At 37.8% G+C, this 12,802-nt stretch overlaps 1 protein-coding gene across 1 annotated transcript; it reads left to right on the forward strand.

Annotated features, from left to right (window-relative positions):
* Positions 1 to 4,549: 4,549 nt before the first annotated feature.
* tnnc1a (troponin C type 1a (slow)) lies at positions 4,550 to 12,587 on the forward strand. The gene is made up of 6 exons (XM_028452771.1): positions 4,550 to 4,754; positions 6,279 to 6,309; positions 6,428 to 6,574; positions 8,438 to 8,552; positions 9,040 to 9,176; positions 11,775 to 12,587. Exons 1-6 carry the CDS (start codon positions 4,731 to 4,733, stop codon positions 11,804 to 11,806), a joined length of 486 nt encoding a protein of 161 aa, XP_028308572.1. The 5' UTR covers positions 4,550 to 4,730; the 3' UTR covers positions 11,807 to 12,587.
* The last annotated feature ends 215 nt before the right edge of the window (positions 12,588 to 12,802 follow it).

The raw sequence follows: 12,802 nt of genomic DNA on the forward strand, positions 1-12,802 counted from the left end.
TGGAGGAGATGGCGGGTCTCTTTCGTCAGCCTGTTCTCTGTAAGAGGAAATTGGTGGAGAGAGCTCCTATGAAACATATGCTTTCTTTGAAGTGTGTGCCAGACCTTAGGTTCCAAGTGTATTTCTGTGTGTGTGTAGGTGTGCACATAAGTGTGTATGTGTGTGTCCTCAAGAAAGCATTACATTACATTACATTACAATCTAATGGCTCCTGCAGAGCTGCTCATCACTCTTGGCACTCAGCAGAACACTCGGCATTCCAAATCTACTCGGCATTCCAAATCCAGGCTGACTGTTCCCACTCATCAGTATGCTAAGGGTTCCGAAGCCATGATGATGACTCATTTCTGCCTTTAAACACTATTTAAGTCATATAAAACATTGGAGGAACCGTATAACCAAAGAAAATGCAAGCATTTTCTTTGGTTATACGGTTTTACGGTTCCTCCAATGTACCCCACACCCTCCCCACCAGCCTCCACTGCCTGTCCATCTCTGCAGAATCTTCTGGCCATGTGACACACACACTCTCACACACTCTCACACTGGTGTAAACTCCCTGTCAGAAAACCTGTGTTTCTATCTGTGCATGAGGAGAACATGCATGTTATTCAGCTCCCTCCCTCCCCTTTCCATCTCCTGCTTTCTGACTGGCTGTATGACGCTTGTAGGCCTGTGCCAGTCCCCATTAGCATCCCATTATAAACCAGCATGATCACTCGTCACTTAAAATGCCTGCCACAGCGTGCACTGTGCATGTGTGTGTGAATCACACAGTCAAGTGATTGAGAGATGGCCCTGTTTCAAAAGACCATGGAGTGGAGAAGCTGCAAAGCAAAGCAAAGCACTGTGTACAATTCAAACTCAACACGCATCTGCATGTGTTTGGTTTGTTTGACCCAGATTTCTCACCTACCACCACTCTATTGATAAAGTGGATATCCGGAGGCAGGATTGTGCAACAACGTCCTTATAATGAGATGAGGTGAACAGCGCCCTCTGCTGATTTAATACATCACTACTGGGATGAAAAAAATAAAGATGAGAAATGTAATAAACAAAATATTTTTTATGAAGATTTTTGCACACAGTGACATCACACTAAAGTTGATGTTAATCTAATCACGCAGTGAAATCACCCAGTAATACAGTGTAATAACAAGAAAGCTCTGAGTTTGAGTTTCAAAATGGAGACCATGCAGTACCTTTTTTTTGTGTGGAGTTTGCATGTGCTTCCCATGTTGGTATAGGTTCACTTCCTTCCACAATAAAAAAAATAAAAAATAAATCAGCATCATTTGAATATTCAGTCAGTGTAATTGCACTTACCTGCACAGGATAAAGCAGGTCTAAGATGATTTTCCACTTTATTCATGAAGCAGATGCAATTAAATGTTGAGTTCAACACCTTGTTTTTATTTTATTTTATTTTTTTAAGGTAAAATAACAAGACAAATTTCCATTTTGCTGTTGTAACTGAAATAATACGGAAGCAGATTTGGGCCAATTTTGATGGAGAATTTCTTTTTTTGGAAAATTCAAGAATAAAGTCAAAATTTTGAAAATGAACACAAAACAGTGTCATGATAAAAGTCAAAGGTTTGCTAATAAAGTCAAATCTGTAAACTGACGAGGGTCAAATGACAACAAAGAGCAGATCGTGGCATTGTATCAACGAAGGCATTAATCTATACTTCAAAGTTGAGTTTAATAACAAAGGGATTCTTTTCTTTTTTTAGCTCATAGTTACAGCCTTGTAATTTCTTTAAGGACTTTGAAGAGATATTGCCAAAAACTCAATCTGTTCTGAAGGAAAAACTAGTCAAATTTGGAAGAAGTGGAGGATTTAGTCCCGTCTGTGGCTATTGAGGAGCTACGGAAACATTAGGGCCAGTTTTGATGGAGACTGTTGTTGTATATGGTATATGGTATATTGATATGACAATCGAACGGATAGCCACTGCCGTCATCAATTGTGTTTAATTGACTCTTTTTACATTTAAATGTATTTGGAGTTTTGCATCCTGTCCTTATTGTTTTGTTTTTTAAGAGTAAGTGTACGCCTGCTGCTTCATCACATCTTCATTTAAGAACAAAGTTTAATTTTACTTGGTTTAAGTTTATTTCTTATTTTTTTGTCCTGTGCAGAAACGTCTTTGTGCTCTGCCCGAGTTTAGTTTGTCTGCTTCACTTGTTTCTACTCTGTCTCTCCAGGTCACTCTGGAGAAAAAACCTCAGCATTGCCTCCTCTTCGCCTTCCTCCTGTCCAACATCTCCTCTGACACTCGTCGTCAACTGCTCCTCTAGTTCAACACTAACAGCAGCTGTGACTACGATACCTGGATGATTAGTGAGGATCAAGCCTTCTCAGAACAAGGAACTTCAATTTAGACCAGTAATCAAAAAATCCCGAGCTGTCATCATTGGCGAAAATTTCAAAAATTCACATTCTGTTTGGATCAGGATCAATGATCCAGATAAATGCCAATATCTGACAAAGAGGATATTTGGCGCTTTTTGCACTCAGTGTTTTTGTTTCCATCTTTTTTTGCTCGCTTTAATGCAGATAACATCATATGAACTCTTTAATTTTTAGTTAATATAGACTTTGCTTATTGGGGTTTGCTTTTTATTAGACCATGGCTCAGGTGGTAGAGGGGTCATCTTCTGATCCAGAGGTTGGGGATTTGATCCCAGTCTATACCTGTCTGTGCCGAAGTGTCCTTGGGCAGAACCCTAAGTTGCTCCCAATGGTTGATTAGTGCCTTGCGTGGCAGTTCAGTCCCATTGGCGTGTGAATTAGCTGATAATGTGAAGCGCTTTGGGACTTCTTTAGTGGTTATAAAGCATTATATAAATCAAGTCCATTTACCATTACTCTGTATTTTCTTAAAAAGGACATATCATGCTAAATCCACTTTTTTAGCCCTTAAATGCATTTTGTTGTATATTTAGAGGGTTTAGAAGTACAGAAAAGTTCAAATTAGTCTCTTCAGGTGCTCCGTTGATATCTTTATATTCTGTTTTGGTCATATTTTTCAATCTGTTTCAATTTTTCGATTCTCTATTACGTTTTTTGAACAGTAACGTCACAGTATTTGCAGCGGAACTGCCAAATTAGGACATCGACTCCAGGCCCAACACTTCGAGCAATCCGCTATTTTTATTTCTCGCTTTTATTTTGTAGTCCAAGCTCCAGGATGCCGAAGTTACGAGAGGATAAGTCAAAATGTTTGGTTGTTGGATGTAGTAACCCACACCCTTCATTACACCGTCTCCCAGCATCAGAACCTTTTCAAAGTGCCTGGTTGAGTTTTATTTTTTACGGAAATGTACCCACATCTGTGGGTAAGATCATTTTTGTGTGCACGCAGCACTTCAAGGATGACTGCTTCAGCAACCTCCACCAGTATAAAGAAGGATTTGCCGAAAGACTTTGTCTGATTGAGGGTTCAATTCCTTTTATCTTTGGAGACGACGAACAGAGCACTTCGGTAAGCTGTAAATAACGCTAAAAAGTGTGATGATAAGACGTCCTTGTCATTGTTTTGCTAGCATTAGCAGTTGCACCGTCTTCATATGTTAGCGCTGTGTGCTCGTTTTAGATCCTTGATGATATGGCCTACGTGATTTAATTTAAGTCTAAAGTTTTCATTAGTCTTTTCATTTTGCCATTTTTGTCTCAGAAAAGACTGTTTTAAAATGCATTTCGTGACGTTAGCTTGGCGCTAGCGTTACCTCGGTGCTTGTGTTAGCTCACTTGTTAAGGTTCTGCAGGTTCATCATCATCATTTTCATCTCGCTCCGCCGGGTCAGACTCTGGCTCGAACATGTAAAGCTGGGTGGACAAGTATTCCGTTGTTGGCATTTTGTAAATAACGTGTGAATAAAAAGTTTCTGCGCCGCTACATAGCCGTATCTCTTCTATCAAACTACAAAAATGGCCGAACAGGGTGGAGTTGAACCAAGTGTCACCTCTGCAACCTGGAGAGGGGGCGGGGTATGAAGTGTCTCATTTGCATTTAAAGAGACCGCACCAAAACGAATTGCTCTCAGAGGAATTCAGACCCAAGCATTGCAGTTCCGCTTTATATAGACCACAACTGTATGATTTATATGTAAAAAGGAAGGATTTAAAAGCATGATATGTCTCCTTTAACAATTCCTTTCAAACACAAGGACATTTTAAAAGTAATCTTAGTGTTTCTGGTAAATACTCGTGCTGTCTCTCTGGAGGTTATTTCTGTTCTTTAACAGGTAATAGAAGTGGTTGTGAGGAAAAACTTAGCCAAGTCTCCCAAACACACCTTCATGGATCCACAGCATCCGGAGCCTTCTTGAGAGACTCCACTCCTGGTTTAGAGGAATGTTGAGTGTATGCCCCCCCCCCCCACCTCACCTCCTCCCTGGAGATTAGGCCTCACCATGTGTGCCCCCCCCCCACACCTCATTCCATTCCAAAGTTTGCCCCTCTAAGAGCTGCAGCATTTTTATCTGAGCCTGGTGATTGTGACAGATTGGCAAAATGACACACATACACACTACAGACACAGACAGAATGAGGCATAAACAGAGGGGAGGCTGCTTTGCTTGGTCCAGGGAGGGACCAGACAGTGGCAGTCTGTGGCTACTATAAAACCCTCCCAGGAGGAGGCCAGAGTCCTGCTCTGATCTGGACACCAGCGTTCTTCCTCTCTGTTGGAACAGACGGCACACGGGACGCATCCAAGATGAATGACATCTACAAGGCAGCGGTACGTATGCGTATACAGGCGTTTGTTGTTGACTCATCCATTCATTTCGTAGATATTCACCCCAAAAACTAAAATGTTAAACACGTGATCAGTGATGGTGTGATTGACCATGTATGGTTGGTTGGATGTGAGAGCGTTAAGCCTTTTTTTGCTGTGCAGGTCTTGTCCTATTTTAAAGACCCCCATTGTCAGAGTACTCATAGCTTTACTGGAACAGTTGACAAATCCCTGTTGATGTGGTTTAGTTTGTACAGCAACATCTCCTCCATCACCAGCTGATGTCAGAGAGCCTTCAACACCATATACGTCTCTGCTCCTACAGTATCTGCCCTAGCTGTCAGAGGTGATAGGAGCCCACTCATGAGGTCACTGACAGGACACGTCCCCATGCAGTCCACGCTCTGCCGCTTCGTCCATTACTTCAAATGGAACGCTCCCACTTTTGGATGGCTAATTTTGGCCATTTGCGCAGATGCTTCAGTGTCCGTGGTCCTCTGGTGCCAGAGTAGGGCTTCAGGTTTAGATAAACCCCCCCACGGCTGGATTCCAGCATTATCTGTCCTGGGTGACTATCTGTCCACCACGGCTGTCACATCCACTCATGTCCCCAGTGAGCAGTGTACAAAACCCATAGGAATGTACATTACATGTCCTTTTTTTCTCACTGCTGGAGGAGCGAGAAGTTAAAAGTCTATACGCGTGTGTGTGTGTGTGTGTTGTATTGATAGTGGACGACAGACAATAACTTTTACATAAGCAGCTGTCTCCCTCTCTCATTCGTGGTAGCTTTTCCAGGATTACTGTTCCATTGTTGGGTCAGATCCACAGCTATGCTAATTCAAAGCGCTCTGTATTGTGTCCTTTATCGGAGGTTTCTGATCCTCCTGTCTGTTTATTTTTAACTCCTCCTCCTACTGGCCCTCATTTACGTTACACAGGTTCTGTTTTTTAGCACTGGTGGAGGCTCAGGGTCGCACAGTTTGATTTCATTTTGTTGTTGTTTTTTTTTTTAGCAGGGACAAGAAAGAAAAATAAATAAAAACTCTTCGTGTACAAGGAAACTCCAACAGAGAAAACAATCAAAGATGTTCAAAATAACATTAATGATCCATGTACACTTATAATTGCAATAATGTTTGCTCGAAAAGGAGTTGAAGAAGAAAGACTTATTGAATCCCTCCCCCATTTCGTAATTATACAATTTTCACCATATTGCACAGAATAGGAAAAAAACCTGACTAACTCATAATCAGTAACTTAAATACAGAAAACAATGCAAAATACCAAAAATGGTAAATTAAATTAAATACAATTGACATATAAAGTCAAGATAAAGTTGATTATGCACCTTTTATTTGCTTTTTTTTTTTTTTTTTTTTTTTTAAATAACAGTCTAAAAACAGCACAAAAATATTTTTCTAAACATTTTAAAAAGTAATTTTGACCAAAAATAACCGAAAACATTTATTATCTGACTTAAGTGTAACCTACTTTTCTTTTTTTTTTTTTTTTTTTTTTTAACAGGTTGAGCAGCTGACAGATGAACAAAAAAATGGTGTGTTCAAAGAAAAAAATAATAAATAAATAAATTCCCATTACATTTATTTGAGTTTAACTTTACTAACACCAACTTTAAACACCAAATAAGTCTGTTTTCGGTGCCGTTTTTGCAGAGTTCAAAGCCGCCTTTGACATCTTCGTACAGGATGCAGAGGACGGTTGCATCAGCACCAAAGAGCTGGGAAAGGTGATGAGGATGCTGGGCCAGAACCCCACGCCGGAGGAGCTGCAGGAGATGATTGACGAGGTGGATGAAGATGGTAAATTTAAACAGAACAAGGAATTATTGGAATCTTCAGAGCCAATGATCAGATGATGTTTAAATGAGCTACTCATCCCAGTCCGTACCTGTTATAAGTTGATATATACAGTGTATAAGATACTTAATGGGGTTTTATGTGAGGTTAACATTGAAATTAAATAAAAGTTTAATAATAATTAAAAAGTGATGCATTAAAGCTGCTGGAAAAACTTTTTTTTAATCAGATAAAGATGTTGTATAGGCCTCATAGATCAATAAATAAAAGATAATTTACTCAATAAGTAAAAGTTGAAATTGGCACTCGAAAGTTTGTTTTTGATCTGCATTGGGAACTCTCCGATTGACAATGTCGGAAAAGTTTCCCGCATTGCATTTTGGGATCTGGACTCCCGTTGGTCACAGGTGTCAAACTCGAGGCCCGTGTGCTAAATTCGGCCAGCCAAAGCATCTAGTCAGGCCCACAGGAAGGTCTGTATATGACTCTTTGTAAACCACTGTAAAGGTGTAGACATCTGACTCCCTCCAAATTCTCAATTTCAACACAACTCCACCAAAATACAATGACACTTGCAGTGTTACATCATTTGCAGTTATATTGAATTATAATTGATTTCTTAAACCAAGAAAACTCATGCAAATGCATCCACAAAATCAATTTATATTGCAAAATTTAAGAACATTAGTTGCAAGCTCAAGGAATTTTGACGGATTGCTTAACATTCAGGATATTTTAAGAGACTTACATATTTTTTGTGAAAGTGCAAACTAGGAACCACTTATTTGAATTTTTAACTTTTTACTTCCTCAAAAACATGGAATTTTTCTGATTTGGCCCACTTAAGATCAAACTGAACTAAGATGAGTTTGACACCCTGAAGACGGACGCATAGAAGTATCTTTACTTCATTCTTAAAAACCAACACATTTCTGGTGTTTTCAAGGACTGAAAGTTGCAGCAAATGAATGGAGGATGTATATTTTAGGCTAACACGTAAAGATTCAAATCCGTCTTGCAGACTGAGGTGATATCATGGGGAATACTGGGAACAAACCAGAACAAAAATGGTGTCACGTGAATCACTGTCCTTTTTGTCTGGTAAAGAAACACAAGGAATCACAGTAGGAATGCATCAGACTAAGGGACAATGAGATTATTTACAGTAGAAATCAAAACAAACTTTCTAAAATTCAACATTTTACATTTGTTTTTGAGCAAACAGTCTTTGATTTATTGATCCATGGAGCCTACACAATATCTTTGTGTTTTTATTTATTATTGTATCCAGCAGCTTAAAATGTGTATTTAGTCTGTGTGACACATGGGTTTGTCATGTTTAGAGAAGATGCCCAAAAAATTCCAAGAAAGGATAAAATGAGTTAAAAAAAAAAACAAAAAAAAAAAAAAAAAACCATTAAGTATTCTTTGCACATCATGGATCATCTCCTTTATAATGGCCTGCATCAAATCAGATATACTTTTTTTTTTTTTAACAGATATTTTGAATGAAAGGAAGAAACACAAGAAAAGAAAAACCTACATAATTAAATAAAAAACTGTTAAATAGGGAATAAATATTGCACACCTCCAGGAAAATATAATACAAATGTACAAATACAATACAGATATTATAAATATAAGTATAGTACAGTGAGCCATCTACCAACTACACTGTAAAATCAAGATAAACATGAACAAGTAGAGAAATAAAGTGTACATTAATTAACAAATATAAGTATAATGACAAGGCTTGATGAAATAAATGGAGATTTGCATTTGTGACAAGTATGAAAACATTTGTTTTGGTTATTAAATGTGATGCAATGCTCGTGTAAAGTCAAAAATCTAATGCTGTGTGTGCAGGCAGCGGCACGGTGGACTTTGACGAGTTCCTGGTGATGATGGTGAGGTGCATGAAAGATGACAGCAAGGGGAAGTCAGAAGAAGAGCTGGCAGAGCTGTTCCGAATGTTTGACAAGTACGTTTTAAGCCCCGCTGATAGTTTCCTTCATTATGCCTTCATTTTCGAAGGAATTAATACAACAACAGCAGTAAAAACTGGCACAAAGTCAGAGGGTGCCGCTATCATTTGTAAATGACTACAGTGCAGTGATCAAATTGCTCTTCATCGTGTGGTTTCTCCCAAGAACGCAACCCTCTGTGCAATTATATGTGCTGACAAAATGCCAAGTAACTCTGTGGAGTACAGCAGGCAGTTTGCCCTGTAATCCCTTTTGACAGCTTTGAATATTTTAAACACCCACTCTGTGTGAGCCAGACACCTCGTCTGAGCATCAAAGAACAAACATGTCACACTTTTTATACACAAAAAAAAAAAAAAAAGACTCCTAAATGCCTGAACGTCTGATGTGGGGACGACACAAACAAACACCTCCACTTCTGCCACCTGGGAAGACTTAGTGAAGTGTGCTTTGATAAAAGTTTGACTGATTTTGATTGTGCAGAAATGCGGATGGTTACATCGACCTGGAGGAGCTGAAAACGATGCTGGAATCGACAGGAGAGGCGATTACTGAGGACGACATCGAGGAGCTCATGAAAGATGGAGACAAGAACAATGATGGCAAAATTGATTATGATGGTAAGACTGTGAAATTCACTTTAAAGTTTCGTTGCATGAAGGTGTTTGCCTCTTGATAAATGAAGTACTAATTTGAAACGGTATCACTAAAAAAGGTAGTACAGCTCTCTCAAAAGTTGTTGTTGTTAAATTCAGTTCAACACAAGGCCTTTATTGTCATTATACAAAGTACAACAAGATTGGGAGATTCTCCTATTTACAGTGCAGAACATGTTAAAAGAATACAAACATTACAGATAGTAAAAAAAAGTGCAAGTTGTTCATTAACAATATAGAGATAAAAGAAATACATTTGAAGAAGATAAAATGTATTTCACAGAAGAAGTCACACATTTAGAGTCTTTTCTGCAACACAAACTGTGTGAAGGCTATTCCTACATTGTACATGTTATGCTCACATTCTATTTCTAGAATAATCGAATCAAATCTTTATTTGTTATAACAGTTACAATATAAATCGGACGCAATCCCTGGAGCAAATGTAATAGAAAAACCTTTGAAAAAACAACAGAAAAAAAATAAACTCTCACACACGAAAACAACCAACTTGCAAATATTGCTTGTTTTCTTATAAAGATTAATGCAGCATTCAGAGCAAAAACAAAAAAAAACTCTAGGTTTAAAAAAAAACCAAAACATTTTAAGGCTTTTTGTCTGTATTGTCTCTTTTCAAAAACTAAAATTCTTGCTAGTTTTGTTAGATACTGTAATGTATTTAGCCAAAGAAAATACAATTCCTAAGGTAACCAACTCAAATACCCATTTATGTTAATCAACGCTGTAACACATCAAATGGTGTCAATATTGACCTAATGAAATATATACATTATATTATTGAAGGTAAAGGTATTTTTCTTCTTTCTTCTTTGAATACATCCACCCTTATTTAAAACTTCTGTCTTGCAAATGGCTTCATAGTAAGTTGTTAAAAAAAAAAAAAAAGAGTTAAACAAGTGGAGCACTGCCCTGTTTGACAATGGCACCAAAAGACATGGGTGACCTTTCACATTAAAAGAGCCAGAAATATAAATACATTTTAATCATCGCAGATTTTGTTGACTTTGGCAACAAAAGTGATTGAAGTGAGACAATTATTGGACAAAAGCTCAAATGAAACCGTACTTGTAGTGAACTTGAAGCTCTACTAAAAGAACACGTATAATACTCGAGGTTTACTAAGGTAACGTTGACAAACCAAGGGTGCTAAGTAAGGAACTAGTCCTCATGACGACACGGTCAGTGCCATCTTACCTCCTTCACAGGCTGTAGTGACGAACAGGAGAAACTGTATTTTATGCTGTCATGCACATCTCTGGTAGAACATTCCTCCTCGGAATCACTAGAAAATCATCTCTGCTTCCTCCACCGGGACATTGTGTCTTGTATATTCCATGTAGTAGATATGCTACCTGGCCACGCCCACACTAAGTCGTATCTAGCGCACTCAAGGTGAATAAGATGTGAGCACAAAAGTGGAAGTGGCAATTTTTATTCATGTAGATAAGCAAACTGCTTCTCTCGTCTCCTTTTTCGGCATGTACAAAAAGAAAAAACAAAAAAAAACAAAAAAAAAGTGAATGTAACCATGTCGGAAATAAACTGAATAAATAAATAAATAAATATATATAATAATCTTACATATTCCTTACTTTATTATGTTTGATAATGTACTGGATTTAATTGTTGCCGACCTGCAAACAACTATTTCCTTTACTCTGTGATATCACAGAACTACCTACTGATGACCTCCAGTGCATTCTAGCATCTTTTTGAGATAAATCCATTCAATATTCTATGAAAAACAACAGGGCTCAGGGAGCGTAAACTTTCGGCAAGCACCAAATATCCTCTTTGTCAAATATTAGCAGTTATTTGGATCAGTGATTCTGATCTTTGTCCATGATTATTCACACTTTAAAGGCCTGTAAGAAATGTCTATCCCCGTAACAGTACATTAGGTCCACATGTGTGGGAACCACCATTTTTTCGGAAACATTGCAATAAAATGGGCAATCCGGATCTGAATAAAATGAAACTCGGTGCGATAATTGAAGAACCAACCTGAAATAAGTGAGTCAAATTTCATAAGGATCAGTCAATTACAAACAATAATATGATTTTTTGAAATTTCACTAATGATGAGAGAGGTCCTAATATGGGCACCCCTATTTCTTCGAAAAATTGCGACGAAATGGGCAATCTAGATTCAATCTGTATGAAACTAGTTGGGTTAATTTAGAATCCAACTCAATATAACCAAGTCAAATTTTAGAAAGATTGGTCTATTACAAACCAAGATGAGAACTTTTGAAAATTCACCATCGATGAGTGATATTATTTTCATTTTAAACTGATCCAGAATCCGTATGTTGATCCGGATCCCCTCCAAAATATAATGGAATCTTCCATGGCGTAAGGTCTATCTTTGGTTCGAATTTGGTCAAAATTCGTTAAGTTCTTTTGACGTAATTTTGCTAACACACAAAGAAATGCTGGTGAAAATATGACCTCCTTGGTGGAGATAAATAATACTTGATTTAATACTTTATATGTGAATAAATGTACAATTAAATGAAAACATTTTAATTGTTTCAACAGAGTTCTTGGAGTTCATGAAAGGAGTGGAGTAATCCTGAAGATGAAAAGATCAAGAGTGGTGTTTTTTTCTAATTCCCGGCATCTCCGTGTCATCTGGAAGCTGTGTTTGATGCTGTGGACGGAAACATTTCCACAACTTTGCAAGATTTAATCAATTCCCCTCTTTAAATATGCATTGCTTTTCTTCTATTATCTCTTGCATTGTTGTAAATACACTTTCTGGTGCCCACTCTTCTCAAATTTGTGTAAAGGTAAATTTTTATATCAGGGCTATCGACAAAAATGTAAAACAGATTTCCCATCATAGCCATTTTCAATGTTTTCTCCTTTAATTTTTTTCTCTAAAGTTCCAAATATTAGTTTACAAACCTCCGCACATGGAGGCTGATACTGTTTACCTGGACAGAGAACGTATGTGTGCCCAGAGCAGAATGTATTCAGAAAGTCTTCACCGTACTGCCTGAGTTAATGTGCGCATCATATACATTTCTGTGTGTCTAAACCAGATAAAGGCAACTGGTGGCCCAGGGGCCACATGTGGCCCTCAGTCTATTTTTGTGCGGCCCCAAAAACAAATCCTCAAAAATTGTATTTCAAGAAGTTGGAAGGAATATGAAGCCCAACGTAATACATAAAATAATTTTCACAAAGTACACGTAAACACACAAAGATACACCAAATGACACATAAAACTCAAAATAACAAAACAACAACCGCTTAAACAAGCAAAATGACTATGAAAACACACACACACACAAAAAAACATTACAGAATAGCTTCAAAGACACACACAGTTAACTAAATTACACAAAATGACAGGAAAATACAGAAAACAACAACAAAGATACAGAAAGTGACCCCAAAAATGCACAAATCGACAACTTAAATGCAGAAAGTGGCAGGAAAACACACAAAATTAGAAGAACACAAAAAATACCAAAATCTCACATAATGACTCCAAAAACACACAGCAAAATGCAGAAACTACACAAAAACACACAAAGATGCAAAAAATGACTCGTAAAAAC

Source organism: Gouania willdenowi, chromosome 7 (assembly GCF_900634775.1).
Source record: "Gouania willdenowi chromosome 7, fGouWil2.1, whole genome shotgun sequence".
Classification (NCBI taxonomy): Eukaryota; Metazoa; Chordata; class Actinopteri; order Blenniiformes; family Gobiesocidae; genus Gouania; species Gouania willdenowi.